This window comes from Raphanus sativus, chromosome 1, assembly GCF_000801105.2.
Source record: "Raphanus sativus cultivar WK10039 chromosome 1, ASM80110v3, whole genome shotgun sequence".
Lineage (NCBI taxonomy): Eukaryota > Viridiplantae > Streptophyta > Magnoliopsida > Brassicales > Brassicaceae > Raphanus > Raphanus sativus.
In genome coordinates, this window is record NC_079511.1 from 15,192,064 (window position 1) to 15,217,480 (window position 25,417).

Below are 25,417 nucleotides of genomic sequence, written 5' to 3' on the forward strand. Positions count from 1 at the left end.
TTTTATTTTTTTTAATATAATTTAAGAATTCATAAAAAAAATTGAATTTTTCATTGGAAAGTATAAGTCTTTATTAAAAGTATATTTTTTATTTAAAAATTAATCACATAATAAAATTAATTTATCAAAACTATACCAACTTAATTCATTAAAAAATAAAGTTTAATTTTCTAAACATAAATACTCATTTAAAATGAAACACGATAAAGAAAGATAAAAACCTTTAAGTCTTTTATAAAAAAACACAAATATATAAAAATATGACATTTACTAAATATTTGTCAATTTAAAAAAAAAATCTGCGCTTTAAAAGCGCGGATCAAAATCTAGCTTTTATATTAAAGATATATCTCTTTTGGTTAAACAAATAAGAAAACAAAACATATAAATCTGAAAAGAGTTATCAAAAAAGAAAATCTGCAAAGAAATACACGAAACGAACACATGCACGCGAAAAGAAAAGAAGAAACTGTATGAGCTGAAATCAAAGGAAAAAAAATGTGTTCAAAAAAAAGAAGAAGAAAACAGTCGGACCCCAGACTACTCTGGACGAAAATGCATCACACTCAGTAAGTACATGGAACATCGAAAAGTCCATTGAAAATCTGACAGCTGTAAGCAACTGCCAAAGTAAAGCAGGCCAGAAATTTTCGGCGTTTTTGCAGAAAGAAATTGAGAAAGTAACATACCACTATGGAAAGGTTTGGTGTGTGTTTTTCAGTTGGTTGTGTCGTTAAAAGAGAGGTCCATCCTTAGAGAAAATATCAATGAGGTCCTAGACTTAACTAAATAAAATCTAGGGAAATTTGCCAATATGGAACAACTTAGCTATAAGTTGTCCCCTTAGAACAAAATCAACTTTTGTCACATTTAGATATTGACTACCCTTTTTGTATATAAAAATTCATATAAATTTTTTTATAAAGCCAAAAAATATTAGAAAATAGTTAACTTGATGTAGACAAGCATGTGCATATATGAAAAATATTTTTGCATTCAAAAAATGTTTGAATAATAATTTTCAAAATTGGCTAAAATGTGTTAGTAAATCATATCTACCATCTACGACGGTTTAGAATATGTAGTCTACGCAACGCAAAACGTTCTAAAACCCTTTTGGATGCACATTATACTGATAACATATACGACTACTAAGGTAGAATATGAAAAGCAAATTTCTCGCTATTATCTAATTTTCTGGTAGATTACAAATCCTACGGGTTTATTACCTATCCACCACGGTAGACAATATAATCTAAAGTTACTCATTTGTATACCGTGGTAGACAATATAATCTACGACATTTCTTTTTATCTACAATAGTAGTATACTATATCCTACCTTTTATTCTACGTTCTAATTTGGTAGAATGCAAATTCTACACGGTTTTCGAATTAAATCCGAAAATCTTGCTAAAAACGGTTAACAAATATTCTGCAAATCTTTTTAATTATTTTTTTCTCCTTTTTAGTTTTAATTTCCTAAAATCTAGTTTTCTTCTCCAAGTTCTTTTTCTTCACGTTCTTCATCTTTTCAATTCTTTTCAAAGTTTTTCTTCTATCAAGAATATGAAAATTCACATCTATGCTTCTTGTGGTTTGTGGAAATCGTCCATAAACAATGGATGGGGATTTATTGTTGATGAGGAAAGAGGAGGCAGATTACTTACATTGGACACAAGTTCAACATTTGATAACCTAAAAGCTATGGTTTGTGAAGACTTTGGAATTGATGTAATGATTGTTTTGATCAAATTTGGACTATGGTTTCACGAGTTGTTTCTTAAGCTTTTAGTATTTTTAATTTTAAATATTTAATTTAATTAACTTTGTATTAAAAAGGGACAAAACAGTCTACACATTAATGTTAATTCTAATGGGACAAAAAATGTAGATTTAGTTCTAAGGGGACAAATGGATACCGAATTAGTTCCATATTGGCAAATTTCCCTAAAATCTATATGATTGAATAAGAATACAGCTAGGTGGATAGCAAAGGAACAAAAGCATATCAAATGCTCACATGCTCACACACTATTATCTCATATAGTCTCTTACGGTCACAAGAGGATTACATTCCCCTCTCACATGGACCACAAGTATGTGATTATGTATCCAACATTGAAGAACACAGTTTTCTACCATTACTTAGGAATTAGGATATGACCAAATGTTGTAGTTGAACTAGAGGCTAGAGATATGCAAACATATGTTATGTTTGAAATTTGGAGTTCATGGTGGGAATGTTCAATAAGTTTTCATAAAATGTATGATCTGGTGGGAAGTTCTCTCAGAATATGGTCGAGTTCATCAAGAGGTTTACAAGGATGTACCACGAGATTCAGGACTAAAAAAGTAACACTCACTTCTATAACTCTTATTGTTTCTACTCGTCTCCCATGGCGAGTTCAAGGGCGTAATCATCCCTTTCCTGCAATGTAACGGTGGATACAACTGTTAAAATCCCAAGACTAGAAGAGTTGTATACTATCGTGCGTCTTGGTAAGACAATACTATGTTTTGATTTTCTTTGACAGCATCAATTATATAGATAGTCCTAGTAAAACCGGTCACCAATTATAATACACAACTCCCTGAGTTGCTTAACAGTCAATCTACCTATACACTTCACCATCAATCTATTGATTTAGATAGAACTACTTAGCCATTAGTCCTCTTATTCGTTCGTTGGTTAGATTAGAAGATTCGTAACAAGAAAAGTGAACCAAGGTTTTCTTTTTGCTATGAGGACTTACAATTGGTCCACGAGCGAAGTATCTTCCAAATTGTAGCCAGTAAACCTGTGTGATCCATAACATTCAGAACTGTGTCACTAGAATGAAATGAAAGAAGAATAAATACTGCTGCAACTTGCAAGCAGTTAATTGTTATGAATAAAGTTACCTCGTCCTCATCTTGTGTTTCTACTTCAAGATCAGATGTAGGGAAACCCACACACAGAAGTGCATATCCCTGCATGTAAAAAAGCCACATAACTTATATTATATGCAAGATAAACTTGAAATAAAAGATCTAAGACCCAAAATCACTCCCATTGGTTAAACATATGCTTCAATAAAATTTGATTTCTAAGAAAAAGAAGCTGTTCCACCTCAACTACGCTAAGACACTCTCTTCTCTCTTTGACACTGTATAATCTCAAGCAGTAGGAGAAATCAACATCAAAATTGAGTAATCGGTTAAAGCTACGCCTTGTTCTCGTTGACTCAATAAGGGTTGCTAGTTTTTTTTTTTGCAGACAGCTAAGTCAATGAAGTTGTAGCCTCCCTGAAGCACAAGGTAAAGGGATATTACTACCTGTGACTTGAGTTCAGCTGATATTCCCAATGCTTGTGGCTGCCTTAGCTCTCCAGATTTAACACGAACGGCACAGCTAGTACAGCAACCTACCAACCAACATAAAGAAGGGACATTCGAAGACTGCATAACTCAAAACCGACTCTAAACAGGTAAACCTCACCAACACATTTGGACTGCCAAGGCATTTAATTAACACGTAAATCTCAGAAAAACATGTAAACTACACGTCATGCATATCATCAGCATACTAACAAACCCTAACTATCTAAATTACCCTTGAAAATTTCAAATGTGGTAAAAGAAGACAGTAAAAGATATGCAAACGACTTTCTTAGGAAACCAAAAAAAAAAGAGGGGGTGAAGAGAGAGAAGGGAGTACCATGCCTGCAAGCAAAGGGGAGATTAATGTTCTGAGATTCAGCTGAGTGCAATATGTACTGATCCTGCATTCCGATATACATTCTCAGTTTGTTATCATTTCAGATGAAACGTTGCCGTTCTATGTTGTAATCTAAAGCACACAGTCCTTTCAGCTTCTAATTTGATATAACGAAGGAAGAAACATCATACCTCTGGAACCTCAAACTCGTGAACAACTCCTCGTTGACGATCGTGCACAGTGACCTTGTGCGAAGGCACAGCCAAGGATCCTCTATCTGCTGGACTGGAGATTTCTACTGGAATTCTAAACTCACACCTCGTTGCTCCTCGTCGGATGTTCGGCGAATATCTCCGATTCATCGGAGAAGTCTTCCGCTGAAGCCAATTGCAAGATGTACAGTGAAAAACCAGAGCCATTTTTTTCTTGCTAGGGGCTTTTACGTCGAGAGGTTGAAGATAAGTGCGTCCAAAGGTTGAAGATAAGAGAAGAGGTCATAAACCGGGAGAGAGTGAGTATTTCCGGTTTAATAAATTCAGTGATCTCGGTTCCTAAACCAACGATCTACGACCAATTTTGTTGGTTTAGATCTGGTAGAGACGTCGCGTAAATCAAAATTCTGGCCAACCAATCATTTTTGACGTGGCAGCTATTCGGAAGCCTCGGATTTTAAGCAAGACACGTAACGGCATCAAATAACACGTGCCATTAATATCACCTCATTTGGACCGACGAGGCTGTGCTCATCCATTTTATTTAAATGAAACAGAAAAAACCAATTCTATAACAGTACACCTAGAGAGAATAGGAAGAGCCTAACGAGAAAAAAATGCAATCGGCGAAACAGAAGCTAAGCGATATGGCTAGTACCGCCAAGGAGAGGATGGTGATATGTGAAGCAAGAGCTACTGAGAAGGTTCTAATCAAATTATGATTTTTATTTTATGTTTCGCGTTTGATAACTATGTGACTGGCCGTTTGGTTTAACTTGAATGTTTAATCATGACAGGCAGAGCAGGCGATGGCACGTACAAAAGAGGAGAAAGAGATAGCACACCAACGTCGAAAGGCCAAGGAAGCAGAGGCTAACATGGATATGCACATGGCTAAAGCTGCCCATGCCGAAGAGAAGCTTATGGCTAAACAGTCTCACTACCACGTTTCTCAAGGTCACATGACTCATCCCGCCCCTACGCCGGCTCCTGCGCCAGTCACAGGTCATGGTTACCGGCAGAATCCTCCCGGGGTCACAACTGTACCACCACCCGCGGCGTACCCTCCTCCTCCGACCGGGCCTCATCATCATCCTTATGGAAACGTTTAGTGACTTCTTTATAAGTTTTTTAAAAGCTGGACTACTTTAGAAGTTAAATTAGACGTTGAGACGACTTACTTTATAAACGTTTTAATTACTGAAGCTATCAGTGAGCACGGATCCTGAAGTCTGTACCTTCAGATTCTAGGTTCGTGTCTAGATAACTATTACACGATTTGGATCGGTTTATTAGTCAAAAGTAACAAAATAATTAAATTAAAAATAACTAATACAATTAAAAAGATATCGCATGATACGAATCTTTGTAATACGTACCATTTAAAGAAGTGATTTACCAGCGAACTTCCATATTTGCTAATCTATGATTTTGATAAAATACAACAGAATTTGGCAACTGATCTTCTTCTTTTGATCAAAATATGACAACTAATCAAAACTTTGTAACTTATGCCTTGTTACAATGTGGAGGGCTTATAGTGGGGTCCGGGCTCATGATAGGCCGAGCTTTCTACGGCCCAGGCGAGTAAATAGCAACCCTAATTACTAATTAACAATTTGACATCTAAGACCAAAAACGCTAACCTAGGGATATAGGGGGCATCAGTTCTTTCAGTTAACCGAATTGACAAGTTTAAACTTTAAATCGTCGCTTAACCGGTTTTCTTATCCTAGCCTACTATTAGTAAACAACGCTCCACCACTCAACAAACTCTATTAGGTTAAAGCCGTACGCCGTTATATATATTGTTGCTCACTAAACAGAGCTCTGCATCCGTCTCTATTGAGCTTGCGAAGAAGCAACTTCATAATCGGTAAAGGTAGATCATATACCTGTTCTTAATAAATCTTGATAGTCCGTCTTAGTTCAAATGAACTATGATGACTTGATCTTATATCTGCAGGTGGGATGGAAACGGATCTCAGAGCACTGTACGTCTATGCAGATGTTCTCTACTCTCGTTTCGTTTTTGATCTATCTTTTCTTGAAAAGTTGCTGAAGATTGTTTTATGAGAGTATTATAAGTCACTGCGTTTGGTAATCTGAGGTGTTGCTTTCCTAAACGAAGTGACTTATAATGATCTCATGAATCGATTTTTGCAAAGTCTTGAAGAGAGTAAAGGACGCATGACGTACTGAGTAATAATAGATTTATCTTTTTTTTTTCTTATGATGTGCCAGTTTCTTTTTGTTTGGGTAATGACAAGATAAATCCCAAGCATCATCCACCTTATTAGCTTTGACATGAACAAAAGCTTGTAAAATGGATGATACTTGGGATTTATCTTTTTGTAGTCTCCTCTTCTTAAAGAGTTCTACATCATACACGACAATGATTTCAGGCTTGTGGAAGAATGGTATGCTTCTGTTTGTCGATTTGTAAGCCAGAAACTTGATATTTTGCTAAGTGTTAGTTTTAACTGAATCTTTACTCCCCATTTCATGTATTAATGGAACAAGGTTCTTTTTTTCTTTTTTTTGCTAAAATTTGGAATGGACTTGTTTGCTTTCTCCCATTAGATTAAAGGCAAAGTGATCAATGATTTTATCCTTTTTTTGCTTAGTTTGAACTTTACTATGTTCTCGTAATATATTGATCAATATGAACTAAAATAAATAACAATGTTGTGCCGAACAAAACTAAGTTGACAGAATGACAGGTACGGTTTCGTGTAATTAATGGACTCATCAACCTCTTGTCGGCCCTTTTCAAAAGTTTACGGAAATACTGATAATACTTGCGCATGTATGAATCTCGAGGTTGATAGATTTTGAGATGAAACAAGGGGTTGGTCCGTACCTTCTGGACTGGAACCAGCAGACATGCAATCACATACCTTATCTTCTTAAGTTTCTTTTCAAGTCTCTATCTCACCTCTATAAACAGAGAAGAAAGCTCCACATATTTTGGCCAGTGCAAGAGAATGGTACACATCTACCATTTCCAACAGCTGCTTGTCATCTTCATAGGTCGGGAAATGTTGCTGTCTCTTCTTGCTTCATGTAAGTTAAGTTTTATGTCCCTCTCAGTTTCCTCTATCTTCTCATTTACAATATACACCACTTCCACGTTCGGCTTTTGTCGCTGTTGCAGTTGTTGATAAATATTAGGTTACAGTCGGTTTCTGCTCATTATTAGACAGCACATCAATCAGTTTGGCTAACCAGTAGTCATAGGAAGAACATGAACATACACAACTCTTGTATGTATGTGTTTCCTGCTTGTTAATCAGTTTGGCTAACCGGATCCAGAAACTTTTTGGACCCGGCTCAAATTTTTTTAACATTATTATTAAGCTATTTAGAAAACTATAGTCTACTACCTTCATATTTTGAAACTTTTTATACAGTTTCATTAACTACATTTTTAAATACTTATTCCAACTAATTATCATATTGATCAAAATACGAATGATTAAACCGCTTTGATGTATTTTTTTATGAATCTTGCCTTCAAATTATATGACCACAAGATTGACGAAGTTCTCAAGTTAAATATTTATGTTTTATTTTGTCTCTTTGATTTATGAATATTTTTTTCACCGGGATTATCTATATGAATGGGTCCATTATTTATCTAACTTATAAAAATAGTCCATTTTTCTAAATATGAAACTGGATATTTAAAATATTCAGATTATAAACATAAACCCTAAATTTTTTATTTGAATCAATGAATCATAATCATCTTTAGTTTGATAAATAAATAATCAAAACACCAAATTACAGGATAAAAAACCTTACTTGAAATTAATCCAAAACACGCTTTTGAACACGAGCTCTCGCGTTTGTTGAAGAAGAGAAGTTTGTTTATTAATTTGTCTTTAATGTTCCTAATATAAATTACTATATTAATTGGGCTTAATATAATTTGGGCTTAAAACTAATATGTTTCTAAGTTTAAGATACAAAGTATGGTTTTTTGAAATAGGCGAATTGAGATAAAAATTAATACAAATTCAAATTTTAACAAATAATGATATAAATGTATTAGTTATATAATTTTGTCTTTAAATTTTAATGTTTTATTTTTATGAGGTTCTATTTTTTGATAGGGTCAAATTTAATTTTCTATTGGAGTCAATACATTTTTACTTAAAATAAATACAAATATTTTTTAAAAATAGTGGGTCAGCTGATTCCACTCTACCTTCATTTTTCTCCGCCCCTGCTTCCGGTCAAACTGTTCGTAAGAGAAAAGAAATGTTTGAAACATGTAAAACATAGAGGAAAGAAGGATAAGACCAATATAAAATGCTACAACTATAGTTTGTTGAATCACTTTATTCGTGAATGCTCTGAGGCAAATTACAAAATATCCTTAGTCTCTATTTGTAAGTATGTTTATGTTTCTAATTGGGCAGTGGTCAGAGAATCTCATCCATTGTAGATTGTAGATTCAAAAGCAACATATAATATAATTAGAAATTGGGGAAGCATTTTTGGAGTACCAAAATGTACTAAAAGAAATACAAGATGGTTGTATGTGAGAACTTACTATAAGGTTGCGGTATTAGGTATCAACACTTGCCATCACATATAGGTGGCAAAAATTCCCGCATATAATATGATGTCATGTATGTTTTTTTTGGCTTTAGTTAAGTTAGAATTTTGTTTGAGCTTCTGTGATATATGTAAAATTTTTTTTGGGGGTCTGTGTTTTTTAGTTTTGGTTATGCTTGACATAGTTTTATTGTATACTATTCTATCATAATCATTATTGGTTGTCATGCTGATCAATATTTTCATGTATCACAAGTTTTAGACTTTCAATGATGTTTGATCGAATAAATAAATTGGCTAGATCATGCTTTCTTGGTTCACTCGCCTGAGCTGATCTTGACACATGTGAGCCATGTTTAGATAGGAAAACAATAAGGAAACTATTTGAAAAATCAGTGAGGGGAGAATTTTCACTGCAATGTTTTCAATCAGGCATTTGTCGTCAGATGAATGTGAGAGTGAGGCATCTATCTTATTAAAGTTGAAGTACAAATTCGGTGTGTTTGGATACTTGGATAAGCGTATTAAAAAAATTTTGGTGTGTTTGGAAACATGGATTGTAGTCTTTTAAAAAAAAAATTGTTTGGAAACAAAGATAGTAATATTAAATAGAAAAAGTAATGGGCTTAAGTTATTAAGTCCATTATAAAAGAATATTATCAATATATATAAAAAAAATACAATACAAAGCCCAATTTGAAATACCAACTCAAATTATGGTTTTTATATTTCATATTAAAATTTTAAAATATAATATATGTAATTATTTATATGATGATACATATTAAATAATATTAATTATATGATTAGTTATATGATGGTACATATAAAATACGATTAATTATATGATGAAATTATACGATATATAATAATGACTAAGGATGGGTTTTCAGACATCCATATGGGTTTGGTTCTGATCAGTTTGCGTTTCGAGTTTTCGAGGTCAAAGATTTCAGTCCTATTAGGATATTTCTAAATTTTTGTTTGAGTTTGATTCGGATATTTACGGGTTTGGTTTGGGTTTGGATAACATATTTAAATTATTTTTAAAGTTTTAAATCACTATATATTTAAAATTTCTCAAAATCTATAAATAAAGTAATATATTACCTATAAATTTAAGTAACATATGTCAGAATACCTAAGCTTAACATATCAATTGGTTTGATTTAAAAATTTGGATACGAAATCAATAATTATTTTAAGTATTTTTGGTGATTTGAATATACTTTAACTATTTCAGATATTTGTTTTTGACTATCTATACATATTTTTAAGTATTTTAAACCAATTTAAAAGTATCATTCTTGATGTTTTATATACGTTAAATATAAAAATAATTAATATATAAATATATAAATCTATTTTTAGATAAATTCAGGTACACGAATACTTCGGTTCGGATCTGATTCGGTTCTCTAACTAACAATTTTGAATAATTCGAATATTTAATCAATTTATGTTCAGGTTTGGTACTATATTTAATGATTGGTATCAGTTCTGTTCCTCGGATTCATTTTGCCAAACCCTTATAATTATATGAAAAACAAATATCATCATATTTTTAAAAATATACATCCGCGGAGGTGCAGAGATCAAAGTCTATAATCATTTATTTTAACAACAAGCCAAATAAATATGTTGATTGAAGAACGAATAAAAAAAACTAGAGAAATATATAATTTATTAGAGACACTCTATGTGTCGAAATTATTATAAAGAAAATTTTATTAAAATAAATAAATTCAATAATTACAAACAAATAATATATTTCATAAAAGTGAAAAATAATACCCGCGCTTTCGAAGCGCGGGTCAAAATCTAGTGAGACTTATATTTCATCAATTTATAGAACTTCCCTCGATTCGGGTATAATCACCCATGTTTTTCAGAAATCAAAAGAGTTAAGTGCTGTTCGTTTGGTTGCCGCAGTTTTCAGCGTCAGCGGCAGCGGCAGCGTCGGCGTCAGCGACAGCGGCTGCGTCAACGAAATTGTGTTGTTGTTCGTTTCGTAGACGCTGACGCCGACGCTGACGCTGCTGCTGACGCAAGTTGTTGTTCGTTTTTAAGACGCATGTAATTAACGCTGACGCCGATGCTGACGCCGACGCAGGAAACATATTTTAAGTTGTTCGTTTGACAGACGCTGCGTTTAGTTTTAAAAATCTGTAGAATTGTATTTTAAATAAACAGAATATAGTTTAAATTTGTAAAATTGTATTTTAAATAAATAAAATATAGTTTAAATATATTTATATCTATTAAAATATTATATTTAATTGGTAATAAATTTTTAGTCAAATATATAAATGTAACAATTAACATTTTCTTGTCATAAATCATAAGCTAAATTTAAAAAAAAAAGAATTCTTTGTAACCATTTTTGTAACATTACTCATCTTTTTGTATTATAAACATCAACATTCTTTGGAGAGTGCATTTGGCCTCATTGTTATCCAAACATACACCAAACTAGTTTTTAATATACACTAACAACAGAGTCATATCTTCCTGCATCTCCAAGAAGATACTGAGAATAGAGGTCGATCTAGCCTGCAAACTCCTTGTATAGTCTCCACCAAGCTTGACGCCACTCTTGTTGCTTGAAGCGTTGTCTGCTTTGAAAGCTTCACATACTCACATAGAGAAACCATAACATAAGTCAGATTCAATCGTCTGATCCAAACATCAAACAGAGATGTTATCATGATTTTCATGCAGCCATAAAACTGTATCAAACCAGTGTGAGGTATTGGCATCATTCTTAAACTGTATCTGGGTTCTTAGCCTGCCCATTTCATCAAGACTTTTAAGGTATCATAAAGTGTAAATTCTTTGAAGACAACTAGTACCATCATACAGACATACACATCACACCACTAAGGACCTCTCATCATGTATACACTTATATACGTACAAAAAACATGTCCTTACCAACTAGAACCAACCACAACGCATATACCAAGCTCATATACCAACCATTGGCAGATATGAAACACACATCGTTCAAGTAACAACTAAACAAGAGAAGAATCCAATAGCTCATTTGTTTTTTTTTGCAGACCATGATTCTTATAAACAAGGAAAGGTGAAGACAGAGCTGGAGCAACGATGCTTGAAACCCAAATGCTTTAGAACAGAGACAATACCTCAACGAGAAAAGGAACACTCAGGCCACAGACCCTAAAGCATACGCCTAAACTAACAAACAAGTTCCAGAAAGAGCCTAAAGACAGTTCCATACCATCTTCAAAGGCTTGAGAGTGAGCTTGAGACGAGAGAGCCTGCATCAGTAAAGCATCAACATCAGACACAACCCCATCTTAAAGACATATACTTTTGATAAAGCGAGACTCTATCAAGCTTAAACAGAGCAGAAAAGAGAAACCCATCAAACATCTGAACTAAGACATGAGCTTGTAATAGGAACCTTACGAGAGAGTGAGAGACAGACAAAGCCAATAGTAATACCTCAACGAGAAAAGGAAGAGATGGATTTGGAGTAAGAGAGCTTCGAGATGCTATATGGAGAATCAGAGAGAGCTTCGAGATGCTATTGGAGAAGAGAGAGCTTCGAGATGCGAGGGAGAACAGAGAGCTTCGAGATGAGATTGAGAACAGAGAGTTCGAGATGAGATGCTATGGAGAACAGAAAGCTTGCGATGGAGAACAGAAAGCTTCGAGATGAGATGCCATGGAGAAGAGAGCTTCGAGATGAGATGAGTTCGGAGATGGAGAGAGAGAGAGAGCTTGAGATGTTCGAGATCAGAGAGAGAGAACTGGAGAGGTGTTGGAGATGGAGAGATGAGAAGCTGCGTCGATGGGATCGAGAGAAGAGAAGCTGCGTCAAGAGAGGCTGCGTCTGCGACAATTAGAGTTAGGTTTTCTTGTAAATATTGAATTAAGTTAGGGGCAAAATTGTAATTATGTCAAATAGACGCAAGATTTATGTCGCGACCGCGGGTTTTTACGGCGTCAGACGCATTGACGCTGCGTTCGGCCGCAGACGCAGACGCAGGTACTCGCATCAATGAAACGAACAAGCTTACAAAAAAACATTGACGCAGCCGCAGCCGCAGATGGCTGCGGCAACCAAACGAACAGCCCTTTATTGTGCTCTAGATGATACAGCACTTTGATTGAAATCAATTGAAGAGGATGTTGGGATTCGAGACTACCTCAGAGACTACGTCAGCGAATATTTTAGGGACTTTGTCAGTCTAGATTTGGTGATGAAAATCAAACAAGATCGCATAACTTAAACCAAGACAAGGATATCATATTAGGAAAAAGAAATATCACTTTATTGAAGGTGATAGGTTCCTGGAAATATTACTTCTCATGGAGTTATGGAAGTTGCAAGTATTTTGGAATATTTCCTAGTAGGTTTATGGAAAGAGGCGAATGCCCTAATCCAACTAGGTTAATGTAATAAACTCCTACTATATAAGAGGAGCTCGTGTGCACTCTTCTCTCTAACTTGGCAAGCCGTAATAAAGTGACAAGAATAGACCTAGCTTGGTTGCAAGCTTTGGTTGAGAGAGAGAGAGAGGTACTATATCTTGTACTTGAGATTATAGTGATTTGCTTCATTGCCAGGCTCCAGGGACGTAACCACATTTAGGTGAACCCTGAGATATCAAATTCTTGTGTCTATCTTCTATAATTCCGTGTTCTTCTTCTGTTCTCCATAGATCTACAAACTCATACTTTCTAACGTACTACGACAAATGCATCAGAGAGTGCTTCAGCGACTTTGTGTGGTGAGTTTTCCCAACAGAGGACGATCAAGTGTCTGATCAGCTGATCGTAGAGGGGATGGGATATCTATCTTAACAGTTTGAGAAAATGTGTAATGAAAATGTATTGTTCACTTCTTAAATTGGTGAAGTGTATGATGACGCAAATATATAAGCCGTCCAAATTTGTATTTGAATCGTGTACTACTTACTGCTTATATACACTTAAACATGTGTCATCTTAAACTATTACTTTCCGAGTAATTCTTGGGTTCACTCCTTAAGTTGAACCTTTAGATTCACCCACCAATAGAAGTTCACCATTTTATATTTAATATCTTTTAAAAAAGGAAATAAAATCTTGTCAAGTTATATTATGTTTTTTAAAATTAAAAGGTAAAAGCTCAAGAATTAAAATAAAAAATAATAGTAGTTGGAAAAAAAATATTTAAAAACAAACTTTTAATACCATCAGCAAAATGCTAAACCCTAAACCCTAAATCCTAAACCTTAAACCATTGGATAAATCCTAAACCCTTGGACATATTCTAAATTCTTGATTTTTAAAGTAATTTTAGTACCGTCAACAAAACATTAACACTACAAGAAAATATGCCTATAACAAGGAAAAATTACAAGGAATTATATTCCTCGTAAATTTACGAGTAAATTACTACGAATTTACGACGAAACTGAGTTTCGTTGTAAAGTCCTAGTAAAGTTACAAGGAAAAAAATTCGTCGTAATTTACATGTAAATTTACATCGATTTTATGAGGAAAGAGAAAATTTGTTGTAAAGTCCTTGTAACTTTACAAGGCTTTTATGACGAAACATGTTAACATTATCTTTTTGGTGAAAACATGTTTCAAGTGTGTTTTACCAAACTGATTTCGCTGTAAGGATTCTCAAGCCGATCAAGTTAACTTCATTCTATTCCCCCGGTTTGGAGATTCTAGAATAATTTGATTAATTGCTATCAAAGTTACACCTCATGGAGGAATAACTGTTGGAATCACATTTGCAAGAAGAAGCTTGTATCATTGAAGTCGAAGTATTTGAACAACAAACAGATGACATCCCTCTTATTGATCCGGATAACCGTCAATATGAAAATATTTCCGACGATATGATAAATAAAGAAAGTGAAGACGAGTTCAATGCAAACAATGATGATCAATATTTTGTTGATATTGATAAAATCTCGAATGATTTAGAATGATGTAATATATGTTTTAAATATATAAATCATTTTAAGACTTAATGCATGTGTATGTTGTTTGGTTAAAATAACTATTCATTGGATTTTAAGGATTAAATTGGAGTTTAAGATTTTAGAGAAAATGGGATGAAGAGGAGGATGTGGTAAAAAGGATATAATGTTATAGGTTATAGACTTTAGGGTTTAGGGATTTGATTTTCAGGGATTCAGATATAGTCCTAGTAAATTCGTCGTAATGGAGAACACGGGACTGGTAGATTCCTCGTAATACATGTGTCCTTGTAAATTCGTTGTAACACATTCCTTGTAAATTCGTTGTAAAAGTTTCCTTGTAAATTTGTTGCAATATTTCCTTGTAAATTCGTTGTAACTAAAAACGCGGACATGGTAAATTCGTTGTAATTCTTTCCTTGTAAATTCGTTGTAATACTTTTCTTGTAAATTCGTTATATATAAATCAGTTTTTAGTATATAAATCAGTTTAAAACTTAATGCATTTCTATGTTGTCTGATTATAATACTTATGCTTTGGGTTTTAAGGATTTAATTGGAGTTTATGGTTTAAGGGAAAATTGGATAAAGGGGATGATGGGGTAAAAGGGTAGTGTTATATAGATAACTGATTTTGGGGTTTATGGATTTAATTTTCAGGATTTCATATATAGTCTTAGTAAATTCGTCGTAACTAAAAATACGGGCCTGGTAGATTCCTCGTAATACGTTTCTCTTGTAAATTCGTTGTAATGCTTTCCTTGTAAATTCGTTGTAAATAATTCCTTATAAATTCGTTTATAAACCCTAAACCCTAAACCCTAAATGTTATATCCTAAACTCTTGGGTAAATCTTAAACCCTTGGATAAATCTTAAATTCTAGGGTTTATGATTTATCCAAGGGTTTAAGATTTACCCAAGGGTTTAGGATATAACATTTAGGGTTTAGGGTTTAGTATTTAGGGTTTAGTGTTTTGTCGATGGTGTTAAAAATTATTTTTTAAAGTTTTTTTTTGTTTCCAACTAATATTATTTTTTATTTATTCTTATCTTTTAGTTTTAAAAATATGACAATATTTTGTTTCCTTTTTTAAAAAATATTGAATACAAAATGGTGAATTCCTATTGGTGGATGAACTTCTAGGGGGTGAACCCAAGAATTACTCTTACTTTCCAATCCTTTTTATTATGGACGAAAATAAATCATGATCTGCTGGATTTGAGACTTTGGGGTCTGTGTAACATTTGTTCATGATATTTCACATCCTCATGGAAGATTGAATTCTATAGGAAAAATGTATATCTTCATTAAATGCTTTGAAAATTTAAAGGTTATATGCTCATCGGCGAGCAATAAAAATGGAAATATAATAGAAATCAGTTTAGGAGATGCCATATCTATCGAAAATTATTTTCATGAAAAGAAGAGAAAGAGAGTCCCAACTTGAAGAGATGGTTGAGCTAACTAGTGTATATTTTACTAACCAAATTCTGGAAGTTGATTAAAGTTCTCACAAACTATCACGAAATTAATGGGAGATAAATACTGGTTAAAATAATTTCTCTTTCCCCAACTCAGATGAATGGAATGGTACAATTGGACAATAACTAGAATATATGAAGGTAAATAAAGCCTGGGAGTTAGTTGATATTCTGGAGCAACTGTAAACAAATGGGGTTTCAAGATCAAAGGAAAGTCGAATAGATGCATAGATAAATATAAGGGTGGCTTGGTAAAGAAAAAGATAAACCTAACAAGAGGGTATATATTATGAGTAAACTTTGTCACATATAGTGAGGTTTACCTAACTTTGTCACATACGGTGAAGTTTGCCTCAATTTGCCTTATTATATCTATATAGTCGATTAGATTTAGAATTACATAAAACTAGATCTTGATCCGCGCTTTGGAAGCGCGGAATATTTTACAATGAAAAAATTCACTAATAACTTACCAAATATTTTGGTAATTTTTAAAGAGTGTGTATTTAAAATATTTTTGCATTTAAATCAGTGTTTTTAAATTCAACCAGATTGTGATTATACCAGTTAATCCGGAGATCTGACAATTCAATTTAAGTTTTTAAAAAATTCATATCAAAAATCACTAAAACCCGAGACTAACCGATTAAACTGATGGATGACCGATATGTAATCTAATTTGATTTAAATTGTAATATTTTCATAATTTGTAATCTTATAATCCAAATTTTAAAGTTCATTATTTTGTAATTTATGAAATTATGACGTTTCTACAAAATTTTAAAGAGAAAATGATAGATATAAAATAACTAAAATTAATTATTGTATTGTTTGGAAACATTGATAGTAGTATAAAAATATATTGTTTGGAAACATTGATAGTACTATAAAGAAATAAATATATTGTTTGAAAACATGGATAGTTGTATAAAGAAAGGAACATTATTGATTTAATGTAGGTTTAACTATAAAGTATAAAGGTGTATTTAATTTAAAAACTTACAAAATAAATGTTAGGTCAAACAGAATGTTTCTGTTTTAATAAGATAGATAACGTTAAGACTGTGTTACTTAACGGAAAACTAGAAGAATGAAATTATATGGGATAATATATTGGTTTTGTGGAAAAGACGACGAGCACAAGTTTGCCCCCTCCGTCGTTCCATATATGGTTTAAACAATTTTTTAGACAGTGGTATTTTCGTTTTCATCAACCTATAATATCTTATGAATTTATTATGGTTATTGAAAACCAATTAATACCTCTATGTCAAGAATACTAGACAATCTTTTGTAATTCAAGAAAAAATCCGCTCAAGTAGATAATCACATAAGAGCGAGATTCTCCTTTACTTGAGAGTTTTTCTATTTTAAAGAGAAAAATAAATGATGTTTAAGTTTTTGTACACTAATTCATGAATTATTAAATTTTATTTATTTATCTTGTTTTTTTATAATAACATTAACTATTACTAACTCAACAAAGTAAAATATATACCGTAAAATACAAATGGTCACAAATAACTTAGGAACTTTTTTTATAGAAATCTGAAAACATCAATTAATCTAAAACAAAAATATTCATAGAACATCATTTAATGTGAAGTGGAGGGATTATCACATTTTATACATTTTTTACCAAAGGGTTAAAAACTATAATTGTAGCAGTAATATAAAAAGTCTCATTTGATTCTGATGTCTAATAATCTTCAGTTTTAATTTTTGCCAAAAAAGATCTCACATTACAATTGACTGATGTGGAGGAGAATAATGATTGGGAGTTGAAAGGAAAAGTTTCAGATATATACTCTACGGATCAAGCCTATAGACTGCGCAAAGAAGATGTCTCACCTGTTAATTAGAAGAATGCTGTTTGGTTTCTCGGAGCATTCTGCGCCATTCTTTTCCATTTGCTAACATGATTGTTTGTTGTGGTTGATGTCGACTTTTAAATTGGGATTTGCAGATTTGAGTCAAGGAACCACCTCCTCTTCGACTGTGCAAGATGCTCTATCCAACCTCTCAAGGATATAACAATCTGTTGAAATTTCATATCGGTTTATAACGATTTATAAATCAACCTATGAAATCATATGCCTAGAATCTCAAGCAAATATTGAAATAAACTTAGATCTTAGGTTTTCGAATATACCTGGTTATTCTGCAGCGGAAATATGAATAAACCAAATCGATATTTCTAGCACTCCAAATGTCGTACCTCTACCAGTACCCACACGCACACAAATTGGATCAGATCGGGATGCTAGTACTCAAACCCGGTTACTGCGTGGAACTCTTGTAATGAAAATTGAAGTGGTCTCCTCGCAAAAACAAACCAAAGCTCGTGCATCTTGTAAGTCAGTAGCTCCCAGAACAAGAAGCTGTGTATCACTCTCGTAGAGTACCCTAGAACATTCTCATGAAGCTTAAATATCTGAGAAAAAAATGGATCTTTCTTCACAACATCCAAATTGGCAGTCATTTTGTGAATTTTTTGATAATGTAGTCGATCCTGCAGTTGTTGTTGATCTGAGTCACTTGGGTTTCCTCGCCCTCCTTAAAAATCCTCTTTAGTAACTCCTCAGACATATCTACAAGGCATGAAAAAGTGTTAGTTCAACATGTTAAATGATCAATATCATCACAAAACAAAAGCTACATGAAAATATACACAATCAGACATCATTAACAAGATTTGAAGTCCTGATTTTTCCCCCATTCCAAAAACCTTAATCAATTTTCTACAAATACAAATCAAAAACATTAACATGCAAAGACTTAATCGTGGTGTATAAGATGATTAACCATCCGGGGAAACAAAATTAGTTTAACAACATGACAAATCGGTTTAAAATAAAATCTAGGTTAAATGGAAGAACACTCGATTTCGTGTTGGATGAGAATCAATATAAGTAATCAGATACCTAGTGTGAAGAAACGTGAGATTTCGTCAAAATTGATGGAAGAAGACTTCGATTTTGATTTGACCCGTCCGACGAAGAGGAACAACAATTGGACTTCGTTGAATCTTAAGTGAGACCGAAGAGAAAGATGGCGAAACGAGATTAGAAACTATGTATAGAGGAGACACCGACGAAACAAAGCTTCTCTCCGTTGAACCCTAAATCGCCATGGAAGTCATCCCTACGGCGGAGAAGACAAAAAGAAAATGAAATTAGGTCTCGACGACACCGTCTCTCTTCTTTTTATTTATTTATTTATTTTTTTAACTTTTACTATTTTAATATTTAAAATCAATTACGAAAATTACAAACTAAATTATAATTCAACTTAATTGATAAATAAAGAATAGTATGGTATTTAACTATTTAAAGAGAATCAAAATCCTATTTTCCTAAAACATCTTATACAAATCCTAAAATGACAAATACAAGATCATAGTGTTCATTTTTTCCAATTTTCTCTTAATAAATTAGAGTTTGAAGAATATCATGATTGCATGTGAATATTGGGCTTTGATAATGATTTAGTTTCGACTCCACACTATAACAAAGCTGAACCCAGCACTCCGCTCCTTAAATGAAACGCATAGTATTAATAAAAGGGACACGTATGACGTATCATCATCACAACGACCGAATTAATGACGTGGCTGCATAGGTGGATTCCCGGGAGTGAAAGAAACTTTTTTTATATAAATAGATTATATTTTAATTTATTGTTCAGAATATATACTCCAATAATTGTATAGATGGAATCTAAACGGCAGTGATAAAAGTAATTGGATCAATGCGTTTTGGTGAGGCATTCATAAGCCATATTTTTAAAAAGAGAGCATAAACAATGAGAGAATGCAACTTACTGCAATAACAAGTGAACAAAAATATATATATGGCAGTTCATATAGTTGATAATCGACAAATGTTAAAAGAATCTTTGATCACATCTAAAAAACACCAATAATGGAATGTTGGACCACTTACAACGCAAACGACAATCTAGCTAGAGATCCCAGCCAAGATATTAGCCCCCTATTTGGAAATTTTGATGAGTTATGTTATCTAAAACTGTGTAAAAATCGATTTGGTAGTAACTAACACATAGTATTACTCATATATATACACGTTACACACACATAGAGATACAACAACGACACAGACTCGAGCAATAGAGCAAAAGAAACATGTCGCCCTGTTTTTGGACTTATAACTGCAGCTACAAAATTACTGGAACCCCTACTAAAACGAACTAATTATGATTTGACACGTGAAACACAATTTTAATTTAACCGATCTTTGAAATTAAACTCGCACGGAGCTGTTCCTGCGTGTAGATTCTGAACCCCATCTTCACCGTCGCTTGCTGAATCATCAGATCGTTAACCACAGACATGCTCGCGTGATTCACCTCAAGCTCAAGATCCATCAACGCGGACATCAATCTGGCGGCAGGATGATTCCTCTTGCTCGATTCCACTCTAATCATCCCGTCCCAACCGATAATCTTCACTTCGATCTCCATACCCACCGGTTTGACCGCTGTTACTGAAGAAGACGTTGATAGATCTCCTCCAGCACTCGCTTTTCTTCCGGCGAGCTCCGACTTCACCTCCTCGAGCTGGTTTTTAATCTGAGCTTTCTCAGATTCCGTCTTGGTCACCTTGGACTTGAGCTCGTTGATGTAAGCGATCGCGTCTCCGAGCAGAGAGGCTTTATCCATCTTTGAGACGTTTGGTACAACCGCTCGTAACGCGTAGAACCGCTGGTTTAGTTTCTCGCGTCTCTGCCGCTCTGCTTCCACGTGGTTTAGCGGCTCTTCTCTACCGTTGGCTGGTTTTCTTCCTCGTTTCTTTGGACGTTTCTCTGGTACTTCTTTGACGACTGAAGCTTCTAGATCGGAGTGATCGGATTCTCCTCCCCCGAATGATAGAACTTTATCGTCGGTTAAACCAAGTGACTTCTTTCTCTTTTGAGTTTGACCCGAATAAGAAGTCGGATCCGGGTTTATGGAGCACCGTTTACCCTCATCGCCGAAACTCAATATCTCTCCGGCCCTTGGTTTCTTCACCAAGGTAGAAGTACTAGACGTGGAGAAATTTAGTTCCCGTGAGTTGTCGTTATTGAATTTCGGAATCGGGTTCGGGTTTTCTGTTACGGTGCTTGAATTACCACCAATCTCAAACTGAATAGGCTTGGAAAAAGGCTGGGAGCTTGAACTCGGAGCTCCGTTATCCGGTTCTGGTGCTCCAATCGGGTCATTAATCCACATAGACGGGTCGTTTTCGCCTTGATCCGGATCAAGATTCCAGCTAAGACCAGCTCCACCGTCCAAGTTGAAAAGCATTCGAACCTTATTCACCAGATCCGAACTCTGCCGGATCTTCTCCGTTGACCCGAGTTCAACAACTCCGTTAGCTGACGGAATGCACGCGATGGTCTGAATCCCAAAAACTCCTCCTTGCTTAGCCCGCTCACAACCCGACCCGGATAACTGATCCGACCCGGAAACCCAAACCGGGTTAGCCGTGGAAAAAGCTCTACCCGCCAACCCAGCACCGCAAGCGAAGCTCTGCGTCATGGAAACCAAGAAAAACCACTATGTATCCGTCACCTCCTCATCGACGGCGTCATCGGACGGGCCAGCTCCGCCGGAGATCAACGAATTGAGCTCACGCAACACCTTTTTCCGATACTCCTGATCCGCCGGAGTCGAAAACGGCGGTGGACTCGAGCGCTGCTTCGTCTTACCTTTGTCTTCTTCTCCTTTGTAGTAGCCGTCACCCCAGCCGAGAACGGAGGCGCCGGAGAAATCGTATGACGGCTGCCAGAATATAGCGTATGTCCAGCCTTCCTGCGTCCCTTCGATCAGAGCTTGTAGCCGTTGCTGGAGAGTCTCCTGGCTAAATCCCGCCGGAATCTCCATCGCCGGCGCCGGCGCCGGAGCTGTTGCCGTTTCTGATTGCCATAAGGCTGACATGTCGGCGGAGCTCATGAAAGCTTCCATCATAGAAGCGTTATCGTCGGTGGTCCACAGATTCATGGTTGGTTGTAGCCGGTAATCTGTCATTCCATAAACCGGTCACCGGTTAAAGTTTCTAGAGAGAGATAAGAAAGTCTCCGTTAGTGGAGAAATGTTGGAGTGCTCGTCTGCGATAATTATATGTGCAGAAGATATTAAGGGTGAGGTTGAGGATCTTGCGTGGCTTATTATGATTTTGACACGTGTCAAGTCAAGATCGGTCGAAGAAGCTTCGTTGAACTCTTAGGGCCGATTTAACCCCATCGAGTGTTGGATCTACTCGGTATGAGTATGACCACAGTCACAGTGAGTGAGATCGTGCGGTTGTCTCTTTCGCGTATGTTACACGTTCTTTTATTGATCGGTTGAGATTTCAACTTATTTGCAACAGAGAGTGAACTGTGATTTGAGCTCGGTTGAACGCGTCAGTTTTCCTTTTTTGGACCAAAAGTTTTCACTAATTTTCTCAATTTATTGTTTTAAATATTTGATTTTAGAGCTATTTTATATAGAAACATATCTTATAAGAAACTTAAGATCTCCAGGTCATTATTTGTAATATATACCTATGATTCCATACAAAAGGAACTCATTATTATTGTCCTAGCTTAATTAATTTAAAGATTTTCATATCTATCTAACGTGTACAGTGGCTAATTCATTATTGAAATCGGGAAAAAGAAACAGTTGTTATAGAATATGTAAAATCACAGCAGGGTGCACAGCTGAGAATCTCAATCTCGAAAAATGATTCTTGTCTGCTTAGTTAATTATCTTGTTGACAGGATAAACTTATTATTTACCTGATCAACGATATTATTAGCACATGGTTTAAGAAAAGAAGAACCATTTATTATATTTTAGTTGTGTTTACATTGCACGATGAACACATGCGAGCTAAGTGCTGTTGTATTATTTTGTTTAAAATATTAAAATAACTATGTTATAAAGTTGGAACAATAATTCATTGATTAGGTGAGCGATAACGTAAGCATTTGTCATCTTTCCCTTCATGTATATTTATCACAACAATAGACCATGGTCCCATTACTCATAAATCCCATGTCCTAACCCTTACCTAAAACCAAAATGATTACTATAGCTAAGATGAAATAGTATGTGCTTACTAAGCGTATCTTATGGTTTCGTTTTCTTAAAATTTCAACAAAAAATGTATATATCAAAGTTAAATATGTAATGTTAAAAAAGGTTAAATATGTAGCTATCAGAATCGTCTAAACTAAATTACAAGTAGATTAAATATTTACCTAAGCTTAAAGTACACATGTAAATATGTAACTCCTTCAAACTAATAGATTTAATCTAAACTACGTTTTTAAATTTCAAAATAAAATAATATCTTAACTTTTTTATCTAAATAGCAATTGAAAACATTAATATAAATACATATCTTCTTGTAATAATTTAAAGTTAATTGGTTTTTATTGAAATTTCTGAAATATGAATTTAAAAATATACAAACATAATTATGTTGGTCATATAGACTTTAAGTTTTGCTTTTAATTGATCGCTAACTCTTTCATGCTATGAGTTGTCACAATGTTTTAAAAGTTTTTCCTCTTTATTACATGCTAAATGATATCCTCTTTGTATCAGTTAATTATTATTATAGAGCAAGATTTTGTTACAAAATAAATGTTGTTTTACAATTTTAATACAAAATTTATAAATTTTATATCAAAATATATGACTTTTATATTTTCTGTTTATTTTTCTAATTTTTTAAATTATAACTAAATTCCTACTTAATGATGTTTTTCTCTATAAAATATATTAAATTAAATAATTTTTATTTTGTGTATACAAAATTAAAACGAAATTAAAATAAAACAGAAATTAATATATTGATTTAAAATGGGGATTAAGTGCACAAGTAGGACTTCCACTTTGTCACGCCAAAACATATTCAGTCCTTTTCTGTTTGTTATTTTTTGTCAGTGGTTATCTTCAATTAGCTGTCAACTTTTTTTTTTATCAATTCGATGTATCATGTCAACTATCGAAATAGATTCAGACTAGCGTCAAGTGTCCGTATCAGCTTATATTATTGGCTGGAGTATGTCTCGGTCACTGGACATTAGAGAAACCCAGATTTTAAATTTTATCCCTAATGACCTGGGGCATTCGAACCCAGAACTTCTTCAAAACTACCGACCCGTCCTCGTTTAATTAATTAACTGTCAACTTATTGTATATCTTAAAGTTTAGTTTACATCAAAGCGCAGATGATATTTTAGTAGTAAAATTTTCTCGTGAGTATTTTTAATATTATTAGTAATATTTGGATAATGTAATCTTTACTTATTAGTCTGAGAGAAAGTTTGTTTTAGCATCAACTCAAGAACACGTCAATTTACGTAGATTATAATCAAGATAAGAGTAATAATATCATATTGCAATAAAATAACAATAATGAAAGTTAATTTAATCATATCGGACCGCAGGTGGACCAGTTCATAAATTTGGTATATAAATTCACATGGAGAACGTGTAACACTGAGCTTCGTTGTCATCTGTGCTTTCGATCTTCTTTGTTTCTTTCCAGGATTTGATTCCTTTTTACAATAAATAAGAATCTACCAATGATATATGCTGTCACTTTATCAAGATGTACATTTCATATCGCGTGGTATAGAACAAAAATCACAAATGGTAAAAACAGTTCAAGTAAGATAAGTACAAATTACATGAGAAAATATAGATTATGCAGATTAAGTGGAATAAGTTTAGGTCAAACATATCAAATAATTTATTATAATATTAAATAGTAAAACGATTTCAAATAAAGTATATTATATATTTAAATAATTAGAACTACAATAAAATGAAAACATATAATATATAATAAGAAAATTCCTAAGATTATTTTCTAAGACATTTTTACTACGGAAAAATCGTATAAAAAGCTTTCAAGCTAGCAACCACTTACACTTTAAATCCTAAAAGTATTTCACAAGCATTTCAAACATTTAAGTCAAGCTTAATTTTATTTTAAGTCAAAACAGTAACGAATACTGTTCAAAATTGATGATGTGTCGGTTTGTTATTTTAAAAAAAATTATTAATAAATATAAAGTACAGAAAATATAAAAATTAACAAAAATCAAAAAAAATTATAAAAAATAATAAAACTTACAAAAACAGGAAAATCGCATAAAAACCATGAAGTTCACAAAAGTTGACCAAACGCGCGCGTAATATTAATTATATTAAAATAAATATTTTAATTAAAAATAATTATTTTTAATTATACAATTTTTTAAATAATATTAAAATTAAAAAAATTGTAACTAAAATTATATAAATACTTACAAAATTTTATATATTTTACGAAAAAGTTTTTATAAAAAGAATTTTTTTTTTTTAATTTGCGGGTTAGCGGGTACCAGCAACTCAAATTTGACTGAACCGCGCTCGTCCTGCTTAAAATAATCTCAACCCACACCAAAATTTCCAAATCGGACGGGACCCGCAGGCAATGATTAAAATTCCCAGTTCTAAGCTCA

At 33.6% G+C, this 25,417-nt stretch overlaps 4 protein-coding genes across 5 annotated transcripts; 1 reads left to right on the top strand and 3 right to left on the bottom strand.

Annotated features, from left to right (window-relative positions):
* Positions 1-2,243: 2,243 nt before the first annotated feature.
* LOC108840729 (ferredoxin C 2, chloroplastic) lies at positions 2,244-4,169 on the bottom strand. Its single transcript, XM_018613558.2, has 6 exons — positions 3,891-4,169; positions 3,700-3,763; positions 3,318-3,406; positions 2,904-2,972; positions 2,756-2,800; positions 2,244-2,430 (listed from the first exon to the last, which is right to left on the bottom strand). The coding sequence occupies exons 1-6, from the start codon at positions 4,116-4,118 to the stop codon at positions 2,386-2,388; spliced, it is 540 nt and encodes a 179-aa protein (XP_018469060.1). The 5' UTR covers positions 4,119-4,169; the 3' UTR covers positions 2,244-2,385.
* Positions 4,170-4,477: 308 nt separating this feature from the next.
* LOC108859211 (late embryogenesis abundant protein 6) lies at positions 4,478-6,446 on the top strand. 2 transcript variants are annotated; one of them, XR_008934455.1, is made up of 3 exons: positions 4,478-4,615; positions 4,709-5,793; positions 5,878-6,446. XR_008934455.1 is itself a non-coding variant. In XM_018633094.2 (2 exons), the coding sequence occupies exons 1-2, from the start codon at positions 4,529-4,531 to the stop codon at positions 5,021-5,023; spliced, it is 402 nt and encodes a 133-aa protein (XP_018488596.1). In that variant the 5' UTR covers positions 4,484-4,528; the 3' UTR covers positions 5,024-6,446. The 2 variants fall into 2 exon arrangements, 1 of the variants encoding a protein (XP_018488596.1); XM_018633094.2 differs by having other exon boundaries at positions 4,484-4,615; positions 4,709-6,446.
* A 4,351-nt stretch (positions 6,447-10,797) lies between these two features.
* LOC108854369 (uncharacterized) lies at positions 10,798-12,505 on the bottom strand. Its single transcript, XM_056989948.1, has 4 exons — positions 12,449-12,505; positions 11,949-12,116; positions 11,722-11,761; positions 10,798-11,104 (listed from the first exon to the last, which is right to left on the bottom strand). The coding sequence occupies exons 1-4, from the start codon at positions 12,503-12,505 to the stop codon at positions 10,950-10,952; spliced, it is 420 nt and encodes a 139-aa protein (XP_056845928.1). The 3' UTR covers positions 10,798-10,949.
* Positions 12,506-19,954: 7,449 nt separating this feature from the next.
* LOC108808482 (transcription factor MYC2-like) lies at positions 19,955-22,011 on the bottom strand. Its single transcript, XM_056986455.1, is given in 1 exon segment — positions 19,955-22,011. A coding segment is annotated over 1 exon segment (1,782 nt). The 5' UTR covers positions 21,939-22,011; the 3' UTR covers positions 19,955-20,156.
* Positions 22,012-25,417: the final 3,406 nt, after the last annotated feature.

Bases quoted from the DNA above. Each gene is read 5' to 3' on its own strand.
- LOC108840729 (XM_018613558.2), bottom strand. From the start codon at position 4,118: ATGGCTCTGGTTTTTCACTGTACATCTTGCAATTGGCTTCAGCGGAAG. The intron at 3,764-3,890 runs GTATGATGTTTC...ATCGGAATGCAG, and splicing joins ACGAGTTTGAGGTTCCAGAG to GATCAGTACATATTGCACTC. The intron at 3,407-3,699 runs GTACTCCCTTCT...GTTGGTTGGTAG, and splicing joins CCCCTTTGCTTGCAGGCATG to GTTGCTGTACTAGCTGTGCC.
- LOC108859211 (XM_018633094.2), top strand. From the start codon at position 4,529: ATGCAATCGGCGAAACAGAAGCTAAGCGATATGGCTAGTACCGCCAAG. The intron at 4,616-4,708 runs GTTCTAATCAAA...TAATCATGACAG, and splicing joins AAGCAAGAGCTACTGAGAAG to GCAGAGCAGGCGATGGCACG.
- LOC108854369 (XM_056989948.1), bottom strand. From the start codon at position 12,505: ATGCGAGTACCTGCGTCTGCGTCTGCGGCCGAACGCAGCGTCAATGCG. The intron at 12,117-12,448 runs GTAAAAACCCGC...TGTTCTCCATAG, and splicing joins GCGTCAATGCGTCTGACGCC to CATCTCATCTCGAACTCTCT. The intron at 11,762-11,948 runs GTATTACTATTG...TTACTGATGCAG, and splicing joins CTCTTCCTTTTCTCGTTGAG to GCTCTCTCGTCTCAAGCTCA.